This window comes from Centrocercus urophasianus, unplaced genomic scaffold (assembly GCF_019232065.1).
Source record: "Centrocercus urophasianus isolate 14NV4802_14NV808 unplaced genomic scaffold, USGS_Curo_1.0 seq_11, whole genome shotgun sequence".
In the NCBI taxonomy this organism is placed as follows: domain Eukaryota; kingdom Metazoa; phylum Chordata; class Aves; order Galliformes; family Phasianidae; genus Centrocercus; species Centrocercus urophasianus.
The window spans coordinates 68,316,384-68,328,497 of NW_024884253.1; the positions used below are offsets into that span (position 1 = coordinate 68,316,384).

The 12,114-nt window shown below is 39.5% G+C and overlaps 1 protein-coding gene across 3 annotated transcripts in view; it reads right to left on the bottom strand.

The window, feature by feature from the left end:
- Nucleotides 1–10,499: 10,499 nt before the first annotated feature.
- Nucleotides 10,500–12,114, bottom strand: part of CTNND2 (catenin delta 2) — a 507,709-nt gene continuing 506,094 nt past the window's right edge. For all 3 annotated transcript variants that reach the window (XM_042838959.1, XM_042838975.1, XM_042838967.1), the window contains exon 21: nucleotides 10,500–11,636. In XM_042838959.1, coding sequence (XP_042694893.1) covers nucleotides 11,376–11,636 — 261 coding nt within the window. In that variant the 3' untranslated portion in view covers nucleotides 10,500–11,375. The remainder of the gene's footprint in view (nucleotides 11,637–12,114) is intronic.

Below are 12,114 nucleotides of genomic sequence, written 5' to 3' on the forward strand. Positions count from 1 at the left end.
TGTACAAGTCTGAGAAGCAAAGTTGAATTTAGTCAGCATAACCTTGAATGAAGGAATGGCTTTTATGAAAAACTCAAGGTTATAGTTCTGTTTCTAAACAGTGATGAAAAATCTTAATCCTTTAGAACAAATAAATAGGAAGATCATTTCCTTTTGAAAAATAAATTGTTTTTGCATGGGTTATTTACAAAAAATGGGAGGTAAATTAGTAGGAGGGACAATATCTAGAATCTGAACAGCATTTCTGATAAAGGATACAGCCTCAGCTATTACTCATTTTATTGGACAAAATGCACAAACTCTAGTCAGTGTGATAAAACAGCCCATCCTTACACACACATTGTAAGAATCCATCTGGAAAATAAAAGAAAGTCTATTTTTCTACTAAGTGCATCATCAAATACAACTGGCTTCAGATATGCTGCTACATGTGTTGCCATGGAGTGAAAGCAGCGAAGATTGACGTGAGATGATTCTTCGTATGTTGAAATGCGTGCTCAGGCAAGGAAGATTTTCTAGTAAGACTGAATTCCCTCCAGGAATGAAAAGCAATACTGGCTTACTGAGATATATAAAAACACTCTTAGACCAGACCTTGTCTATGTGCTTTTAAAAAAAACCTACACGTATCTATTGCAAAAGCTCAATTTAAAATTTGTCCTAATTCCAAACATACTCATCCAGCCTACATCACATCGGGGACAAAACAAGAGATGCTCCCTGCAATAAGATGTTTCCTGCACTTCCTTGGTTGGAGGACCAAATGATTTCCGGAACATTATCCAAAGCAAAGGGCTTTAGGCTGTAAAAATCAGTTTTAGAACACCATTTTTACGAAGATAATTACAACAGTTTTACAAAAATTAGTGCTCCAGAATCTTTTGATTCAATCTTATAAAATTCATCACGCTTTATATATGATGTTTTTGGAAAGCAACAGAAAGCCAGTTATGCATTATTTTATTATTGCTGTAAGTTGTAAATGACTTTAGTGAACTAGTAGAAATTACAGAGAATTATTATTTTTCCAGAAAAATCAATAGAATACATATTTTGCTACTTAGCTCTATCATCATAAAGGAAATTAGTAAATAATGCCAAAAAATCCCCTCAACCCCAAACACATAGAAATAGTGAGAATCATCCTTTTAGGGGACAACAACAGCAGCATAAAAAGTACAAAGAATAAGAATAGTATTTTGTTTTGTCTGTCCACGCTGAATTCTTTCTTTATTTTAAAGTACCTGTGTCAGCTTCAGCCAGACATAGTCAAGGGATCTTCTTATTCTGCTTTTAGAAAATGGAAGTCAAGAAGCAATGTTGAATACGGGAAACCAACCCTCGCTGACAAACAGTATTTTGTCACTTGAGACCTTCCATCCTGAGATAATCTTAAACAGGGCTTCTTTTCCCCAGACCAAGGTCTTTTCCTGTCACCTTGCAGCATGAAACAGTGCCATGTGGCATTTTCCTTCCCTGAAAGTTTCCAATTTTATTAAATCTAATCCTGAATTAACAGATGTCCTCAAGGAATTTTTCATTTTCGTCAGTGTAAGCCTAAACCAAAGTTGAGGGGCTCAGTGATTCTGACAGCTGAGATCTGACTAAAGCAAGATCTTATTAAAATAACCTTTGAAGTCTTTAACTAAAAACTCACTATTGCAGGTATGCTAGTGATGAGCAACTCAACTTCTGGTAGATTTTCATTTTTGAATGGGCACAGATGTTTTGCAGGTCTTGTCCCTGGCAATGCTACACAACAATCGCTTGTCAGTACCTTTTGATCATTGGTGCACTTTTAGCAGTTCTTATACGTGTGAAGAACAGTCACACATTCAAAGCTAAGTTAATTTTCCTTATAAAATCTTGCCAGGACTCGGAAATGTCAAACTGGAGCTCCTTGTTTGCAGAACCTCCTCTGATGGTATCCAATCAGTGGGAGAAAAGCAATCCCCCTTGCAAGGTTTGCTATTAACCAGGTCTTTTCCCTGCTGGTTCATTGGCTTGTGAGCACATCCACACTCTGCAACGCTTACCAGATTGGCCTCAGATGCAGCCCATGTGTTCCTTTCCTCAGTCAATGCCTCAATATACAGCTGCTTAATTGGTTATACTTTATTCCTCCTGTGTCTGGATGGAGATTTTTACTCATAATTACTGTTGACACCAGGCAGTTGTGCACAACTCAGCAAAACCTCGTCTGAGACACATAAATAATAAGACGGCTATAGAAAGATGAATAGCAGACTTACTGCCTCAGAAGTTTCTGGGATGATTTTTGCAAATACTGCTAAAATATGTTAAAGACCAGACAAATCCAGGCAAGACCCGAGGCTTAATACAGTCTGTTATTGTTAGAAGGCTTAAATGTTTCTATTAATAAAAAGAATGATTTCTCCTAATACAGTTATGGGCTAACTGCCTTTCCAACCTCAGCCTGTCTCTGTCCTGGATCCTCCATGTTCCTCAGCTTTTGCTCCTTGGCCTCCCCTGAAGGCTGTGTCCCTGCCTTGCTGTATGCCTTGCCAGGATGAGGGCAGCTCATGACACTGCAAATAGCTTCAGAACCTACACTTTGCAAACCTCTTTCAATTGCAGTAGGGCAATTTCTTGCCCCAGGCCATCCCTGCTTCTTTGGCTACAAACTCTCCTCTGGTTTGCAGTCTGCATTTACTTTTTTTTCTTTCTTTCTTTCTTTTTTTTTTTTCAGAAATGCCTTGCAAACACAATGAAATTACAGTAATTTCAGCTATATATGTCTGTCCACTGGTTGTCCTTCTCTCCACTCCGTGTTCATTGAATATATCTCCATTTTACAGAACACAATAGCAGAATCACCAAGGTGGTGAAGACCCCTAAGGTCATCTAGTCCAGTTGTCCATCTACCACCACCATGCCCACTAAACCATGTCCCTCAGTGCCACATCTCTATGTTTCTTGAACACCTCCAGGGACAGTGACTCCACAAGTTCCCTGAGCAGCCTGTTCCAATACCTCACCTCTCTTTCTGAGAAGAATTTTTTCCTAATATCCGACCTCAACCTCCCTGGCACAACTTGAGGCCATTCCTTCTCATCCTATCACTGTTACCTCAGAGGAGAGCTGACTCCCACCTCTCGACAACCTCCTGTAGCTCTTTTTCCCCTCTGGAATAATTTTGCAGGTAGGACTGTGTTTATGCCTCAGCCACTGGATCCATCCATATGGCACAGAAGAGAGAGTATCACCTAGTACATCTTTGTTAATAGCATCTGAATTACCTGATGTTTCCAGTGACTTGCCTAAGCTGAAACTGCCCTAACTTGTTCCTGCTGTAAACAAAACCCCTGTAAACAAAAACCCCGAACAACAACAACAACAACAAAAAACCCAAACCGAAACATCTTGTATTGCTTTTTGGCCAAAATCCCTTATTAAACTGTATGGGAAGCCATACACCAAGAAAACAACAGCTAAGATATCTCTAAACAGTTTTATGTGCCCCCAATCCCAGTTCTAGAGTGAGTTTACATCAGGTTGCTGTGTTGATGGATGCTCCATGGACAGCATTGCTAGTGTGCTGCAAGAGGGGCTCTGCCCCATTTCCCCACTGCCCTAGCTAAGCTCGCTTTGCTGTCAGCATGCTGAGATACTTTCTTCCCTTTTGACTTCCCAGACACATCCTCGCTTGCTAAGAGCTGATAAAAATACTGCTTGCAGTGCTGTGGTGGCTCTTTGGTGGATGGCCTTGTGATGGGCAGTGAGTGCTAGCAGCAATGCAGAGAGTAAACCCTGCAAGTAAAGAGTTTCAGTCTTTCTGAGATAATTTATGGTTTCTGGATGGGCTATTGGAAACACAGTAAAACACTGTACAGTTTATTTCCCAGTTTTTATAACCCTTAGTTCAGCAGGTGGGGTTCAGCTGTGGTTGAAGCTGTTCTGGTTTATAAAACTGCTTTTATTTTTAAAGTCAAAGTTTATACAGCAGATTAAACTCTGGTGTAGCAGTTCCGAGACAAATGGCAGCCATCATTTTGTCACTTGAGGAAGACGCTCCAAAATCTTCCTTTTAATCAGTACTTTTTAAACTTTAAATTTGCATTAACTACGTATGCACACCATTAACTATATCTGGGATATCTATCTACCCCACTAGATACGAAATTTCATAGTCTACTATATTGCATTATTCATAATAAAATCATGGTATTAAATCAGATCTTTAGCTTACATATAAATCATACTTTAGGAAGGCATCACAATTTGTCTCAATCTTTTTTCAGATGTATATATATTAACATAACATGTCCTTTTACTCAAATTACATTCCACAGATTGTTACCTCAAAATGTTTATTGCCCTAGGCTTTAATTATGAAAATAAAAACCACCACCAACAAAAATACAACTGTGGGAAGGGAACCTACATTTTTTGCCTGTGTTAAAAACTGTGACTGTAATTCACCTGGTGTCTGGCTGTGCACTCATTAAGGTGCTATAAGACTATGCATGTTTAAAGGATCCAGGCTTTTATTTAAAAACCCAGTTAAATGCAAATTTTTTTCAGGGCACATCATCATCTGTTTCTTCTAAACAATGTTTTTTTTTTCCACTGTCACTGATAAGCTGTGATTGCAGCAGTGGAACAAGTTGCTGAAATGCAAGCATTGGCTCTGCACCAGGTGTTGGTAATTGGAGTGGATCGCAATGACCGTTATGTTACTCAAAGGGGCCCAGAGGGAAAAAATGCCATTTTTTGGAATGTATTTTCTCTTCATGTCTAGGCACAGGCAGAAATAAAAGCAACAGGAAACATCTTTCAAATATTGTATATAATAATATTGTATATAATTCAAATTCTCTCTTCCCATCACTCCAATAAAAATTCAAACCTATGGTAGCTTAAAGAAAAAGGTTTCTTTCATTCTTTTTTTTTTTTTTTTTTTTTTTTTTTTCCTGAGGGAAAAAGAATATAAATGCTTTGATGTCAAATAGAGGCTATAGAATCACAGAATCATAGAATTGTTTGAGTTGGAAGGGACCCTTAAAGGCCATCTAGCTCAACTCCCTGCAATGAACGGAGACCCCTACAACTCGATCAGGTTGCTCAGAGCCCTGCCCAACCTGACCTTGAATGCCTCCAAGGACAGAGTACCCATCACCTCTCTCAGCAAGTTGTTCCTGTGCCTCACCACCCTCACTGTAAAAAACTTCTTCCTCATATCCATTCTAAATCCTCCCTCTTTTAGTTTGAAACCATTTCCCCTCTTCCTATCATCACAGACCCTGCCAAAGAATCTGTCTACTTCTTTCCTGTAGCTCCCCTTCAGATACTGAAAGGCCGCTATCAGGGCACCTCGCAGCCTTTTCTCCAGACTAAACAGCCCCAGCTCTCTCAGCCATAGGAGAGGTGTTCCATCCCTTGGATCATTTTTGTGGCCCTCCTTTTGATGTGTTCCAATAGACCCATGTCTCTCCTGTACTGAGGAATTCCCATCTGGATGCAGTACTCTGGGTAAGGCCTCAGCAGCACTGAGTAATAATCAATTGTGTCTGTATGCAGCAGCCTGAGTTCTGTCACAAATTTATTCTTCAGCCTTGGTGTGTTTAGTCATTAGCATTTTCTGCCCGTATATAATGCTCATGTACAGTGACTAAATTCTTGAAAAAGCAACCTTCATAGCTGCTGGGATATTTGTAAACGAAAAGCCTTATGTGCATGAATACTTTAACTGAATTTGTGAAAACCAGTGCATCAACATGTGGCTGCTATTTTGCTTTCCTAGACTAAGCAGCAGGTTTCCTACCTGAGAAAGAAAGGTATTTCAATGTCTGAAACTGCCCATCAGGCTGCTCAAATTAACTACACCTATCAGTCATTGCGAGTACTTTTTATCCAAGCCAACCTCTTAAAAGAGTGAAAATAAAATTACAGAGCCAAAGGCTATACAGTAAATTTTGACATGTCCCAGGAAACAACTTTTTTCTTCTTTCAGCTTCTTGTGCACTGCAGCCTTCAGTGTGGTGTTTGGGATGGCCTCGGTGCTTTCATCCTTTGATGGCTGCGCCCACAATCTTTGACTGTTTTCACTTTGGGCCTGACACATGGTTGAAAGTTGCTGAAAGTCTTACAGGCACTTCTGTGGGCTTTAAACTGAGGTGTGAGCTAAAGGCTTCGTCTTTACAAGAGGTTAGCATGTGATGTCTTCTGGGAAACCAGTGCCTACAGAGGAAGGAAACTGCTATTAAAACTGCATTAAAAGTACAAAAGTAAGCTTGAAAGTGAATCAGTTTTAGAGTATCGCATAGCCTTGGTGTCTTGCGAGAGGGTCTTGCCTGGCCAGCACCATCCTCAGGCACGGGAGTAGTATAGGGTCGTGGTGTACAGATTTGAATGGTGTGGTCCTCTCAAGATAGTGCAAAACCCAGGGGAGCACTGGGGAGAAGAAATAGCTTGAAGTGTTTGTGCTGGATGGACCCTTGGCCTGGGCCTCAGAAGACTTAATGCTGGAGATGCTTGTAATGCAGGTGTATCAACAGATCAGACAGCCACTGCTCATCTCCTGGTCTTTTCCCAGCAGTGCCTCCTTTAAGTCAGTGGCAGCTGCAGACCTAGATCCTCTTAGCCTGGGGCAAGCAGGAAACTCAGATATCCCACTTTCAGAATAAGGTGGCTTTAGACCACTGCTTAAGAGCTGTAGAGTCCTCTGGAAAATGAAGCAGAGCACATAGCACAGTCTTTTAGGATCTGTTGATCTCACCTGCCTCAGGGGAAAACACTGGGCTTTGAGTTGCAAGTGGTAGGAGCTGCTTCTCCACCAGCTTGGAATCAGGCACATCTATACCAGCTATTGCCCAGTAAAGGGCTTTTTCAGGCTGAGGTCTTGATAGGGTTGTGCCTGTGTGCATACCATCCCCGTACCTGTTGGGGAGATGGCACTGCCACTGAGGATGGCAGCACAGAATGGTGGTGGTGGGGTTTGCAGAGTTCCCTGTTTTAGGTTTCTAGTTTCTTTTTTGACATGTAGTCTTTGACCAAGAGTAATTCCCTCCTGTCTTAGCAACTTGTGGTACTGCCCTTATGCCCAGCAGGCTCTGCTCTTGGCTTGTTGCTTAGAACTATGTAGCTAGATGTGCCCGGAGGAGAACGGTGATTCCCTCTCTTTGCTAGAAGACAGTTTTGTGTCCAGCATGTTGCTGCTATTGGCTATTCAGTTTATTAGCAATATCAGTGCACAACACACTTTCCGGCCCCATTTCACAGTTAGTCATTATGGGTGTGCATGTGTCTGCATGTACAAACTGTGCTTCTGTATGCTTATGCCCCTTGTTTTTTTCCTCCCCCAACCCAGACTGCTGCCTTCATCACCACCGTCTCCTCTTCCCAGTCCCTATGCTATCAGCAGTAACACCCAGCTGAGAACTCTATCTGTCACCAGGAGAGGGTGAGTAACATGGGTGGAGGAGCTGAGAAAGCCTCCCTTGCAGCACTTGTCCTTGTACAGCAGCCTATGCTGTGTCAAGGTAGAAAAAAGTCTGCCTTCCTAATTTTGGTTGTAAGCCTCTCTTCAGAGACACTTTTGTAGTCTGAGGCAGCCTAGCCCCAGGAAGAACTCATCCCCACCTGCTGCATGTATGGCCTGCCAGGATCCCTGGCAATGCACAACTGAATTAGTGTCTTTCTCTGAGTATTTTGACCATAGTCTACATAACACTGGGGCCAAGTTTGTATTTTTTATAATGTTCCCATCCAGTGTCCTTGAGTGCTACCGCTCAAGCCTCAGTTGAGGATGAATAAGGTGTTGACAATGTTCTCAGAAATGCCTTTCCCCTTTGCTTGCTCTTTGAAGTTGTGCTCATAAACCTGTTTTGGGGAGTGGCGGCAGCACATGATGTGAGAGATGATTAATATTCAATCAATTTTTAAAATATGTGACTTGCAAAGGAGTTGTTGGATGTGTGAAGTTGGGAATCAACATATGGAGACAATTTCTGATTGTAAACATACTGCACTATGACCAGCAATTCTCCACAATACAGTAGGATTTATTAATAGAAAATATGTCAATATGAGTTTGTCTTTGTACATGTTAGCAACATGTACAGTGAAACACATTTTTTCTCACTCTATATTGTTATAGTTCTTTTTGTGTTATTTGACATAACCACTTATATTTTGGGCTTAAATATGTTATTCGTCAAAATGTACTTTCAGTGTTAATATACCTTTAAAATCATAGTTTATCATTTAAATATTGAATTCATATTATTTTTTCAAATCAATATTGCTCATGTTAGTGCAAATTTGTTAATCTTGAGATAGGTTAACCATTCCTGCCAGACCATAAACAGCATTTAATAAAACAGTGAGATTTATCAAGGTCTACACAGCTGATCAAGATTCTAATACGAAGCTTGTTAAAAAAAAATAATCTGACATTTGACAGTACATCAATTGCATTTTATACATTTTTTGGAACAGTTTGGTTTCTTCTCTATTTCTGTGTTTTATCTAGTACAAGAATGAAGGGAACAGCAATAGGTAATGATACTTTCCTCAGTACTAAAGAGAATGCATCATGACATATCCTGCTTCAGTATGGCAGCAGTGTTGGATTTCCAAGCCTGGAAGAGAAGCCAGGTAATTCCACACCATCTCAAAATGCAGTACAGCAAGAATGAACAACGGTAGTAGGAGCACTTGCCACTACAGAAGAATGGAAACAAAGCAACACAAACTATAGACGAAAGATATTTTATGCCACTTCATCGGTCCAAAATGTTTCACTTGAGCAATGGTCAACATTTGACTGCAATTAGTTTTCTGAGAGGAGCTGCAAGGGGGCAATGTGGGCATTTTAGTAGTTTGAAGAATGGAAATAAATCCAACTTACAATAAATTTCTGTCTAAAGAACTTTAACTAGAACCACGGGTCCCTTTGGCCTGTTTGTGGTCCTGCGGCTGGAGGCCTGCACGGATCTGGTGGTTATCACACAGGCAAGAACTTCAAGTTGAGAGTGACATTCTTTATTAAAAAAAAGCTTTTATACTGAAAATGTGCTTTGTTCAAAAGAGCACTGCAAATGTCACTTATCTTATTAAAATCAATGTAATAAATAAAATATAAACAACTTGTGTCCAAAACTATGAATAATATTTTCATCTACCTCACTATACATCTGGCCCACTGTGCCCCTCCCACCCACCCTTTTTTAAATGTTTTAAAATTTTTTTTGCATGCGATTTTTTTCCCCGTTTACTACAAAGAGCAGATAAGGTTACATATCGTACACTGGGAAAAGCTGCCAAAAAGATTAAACTCTAGTCCTAGATTATCGAAAAACCAATTCTACGTCACAACATCCTCCCGCACCAACTACTCGGTCTGCGTCCTACGGAGCAGGTGATGGTTTGTGAGAGACTTTTCCCCCTGCACACAGCCAAAGTGTGCCAGGTGATGGTGAGACTATTACACTGACTAACCACAGAAATGTTTGCAACCTAAAACAAATTCCTGAATTGTAACTGAAGCAATTTACAACTACTCCTTTTGTGTTGGGTCTTATTCTGTGGAAACTGTATGACAAACTCTTGGCTGAATGAAAGAAATGCTAGATTGTTTTTTGTTTTTAATTTTTTAACTTCTAGAATCCCAAAAGCTAATATTAGCCCAGCTATTCTGGACTCCCAGCCTAGTTTCCTTTCATTTCCTTTTTATTTTTTTGTTTTGTTTTATTTTTTCAAAAAAAGTCTCTTTTCCTTTTTTTTTTTTTTTTTTTTTTTCTTTTTTTTTTTTCGTTTTTTAAAACAGTTTTATTTTAAATGCACAGAAATGGTCAGTATCTTTCATATTTGAGGAATGTGTTTTGGGCGTTGGGTTTTCTTTTTGGTATGGGTTAAAGTAAATGATTGTCCTAATGGTTCATGAGTTGGACCCTTCTGTAGCCTGAAGAGTTTGGGCACTCCAGGCTTTAGCCTGCTGGGTCTTGGTTTTCCATTCCCCCAGGGAGATGGCAAGATCAAACTCTCTCCCTTGAGCACTTGCTGGTTGGTGGATGGAAAGTAATGACATTTCCTTCCTCAAGAGAAGATCAAGAGATGCTATTTTAAAGGAAATGGCACCTGAGGGTGAAGGACTCAATGAAAAATATCCTACAACCCCTTCCTTTGCGAGTATGTGGCCTAACAATTTTCAATTGCTATCTATGGTTAATAAAGTGAGTAAGAGAAAGCACATACTGGAGTTTCCACTGTTTAAAAAAACTGAAAATCAAACAAAAACTGAAGCTTGAACGAGGAAAACATTGGATGAAAATAGGTTTTATACCACACAAACGCACACACTCAAACACATACACACACACACACAGAATACTATGCATACGTGGACACACACGAGTAAGAATGTATATTTGTATGGTAGATTCTTGGAAATAGACATTCTTAGCAAATATGGATGACAGATCAATTGTAATTTATTTTCTTTTAACACTGTATCATCATAAAGAAAACTGGTATAAATGAAAAAAATCTATTTCAAATATCTACATCTAAAATTTTAGGCAGTGAAAAAGCACTTTGTTGACAAGGAGTGTGGAATGATGAATGTTAATTGTCAGAAACTGCTGAATGCCTTTTTTTTTAGTTGCCACAAACAAATTCACATATCAGAACGAACAATACTGCTAAATATTCCTTTTTGTTTGTTTTTTTTTTTTTTTTTTTTTTTTTTTTTTTTTTTTTTGTTAAAACGCACTGGGGAAAAGAAAAACAAAAAACTGGAAATTCATACATCTTTCAAAATTTGAAATTGAAGCAATATTTAGAACCATAGATGAAGAAACACTGTGGCATTGGTGTAATATACACAATGCACTTGTTTTTTTTATCTGTAATGTACATCAAATACTTTACAACAATGCATTAACAAAAGGCAAGAAACATCTTGCTGTACAGAGGAAACCCCAAATGCAACTTGAAGCCTAGAGTCACAATGAATGAGGATATTAAACAAAGTGTGAGAAGCTGTTCCCCATAAAGTATGTACGCTGCTCAGTTACTTGTGCTTAACTCTTGACCCACATCCACTGTCATAATCTCCCTCCTTCTTTCAGCCACATTCAATACACAGCAACAAACTTAAGACTCTACTGGCCAACACTAAAGTTGTCCTACACTGTAAAATATATATATAGTATATATATTTCTTTCTAATTACTCCAAGGTTTAGCTTTCATTTCTTTTAGCCTTCTAAAAAAATCTCTTAATTTTTTCCACACTGGTTATCTGGGCCTTCCTATGGAACAGGCTTTAACAAACTAAATTTGCAGGAAAAAAATGTCTTGTGGTATGCATGCACATGCACAGTTCCTGGAGCTTTTCTATCTGCCCAAGTCTCAAACCCAGGAGTCGGGAGAGGCTGGATAGTGGCTTGTTTCATAGTTAAGTTCACTATAGGGACGAGCAGCTGAATAGAAGTCGACGTAGTTGCCAGTTGACTTTAGTCCCAGGTGCATGTTGTATTCACTTGCAGGTGGACGATGATGCACTTGGTCCTCAAAGAAGGACTCATCATAGTTTCTGGTTGAATTCTGAAACGGCTGATATGGTTCGTAATCTTTTCTGCTGGGCTCCTGTGGAACTGGCTGTGTTGAAACCTGAAAGACAGCAACATCCGCACCTCTTAGATACAATTTTCTGTGGGCAGGAGGGAAGAAAGAGTGAATCTCATTCTATGTTCACCGTGCTGGAAATGGAAACTTGGTCATTACTTAACCAGTGCCCGAAGTAGACTTAGAAGTGAATTAATTCCACAGCTCTGCCTTGTCATTATATTCTTTACACTTTCATTTATTATTTCATTTTACTGCTGCTAACAGATGCTGGTTTATTTCAAATGTAGTTAAAATCTGGTTCTGAGCAGTGCTGCTCACAGTAACTTTTAGTAAACATCATCTGTATACAGCTTTCTGACTACTTTGCAGCTATACAGTGCAAATACTGGTGGTAAAAATTCATTTCAGAAGAATCTGAATGGACAGTGTACACACTCCAATATGCTTAACATTTGCAACTTCCTTTGCCACAGATGAGACTGGGTGACACCGTTAAGAACTAAGTATAGCCTTCAGGGCA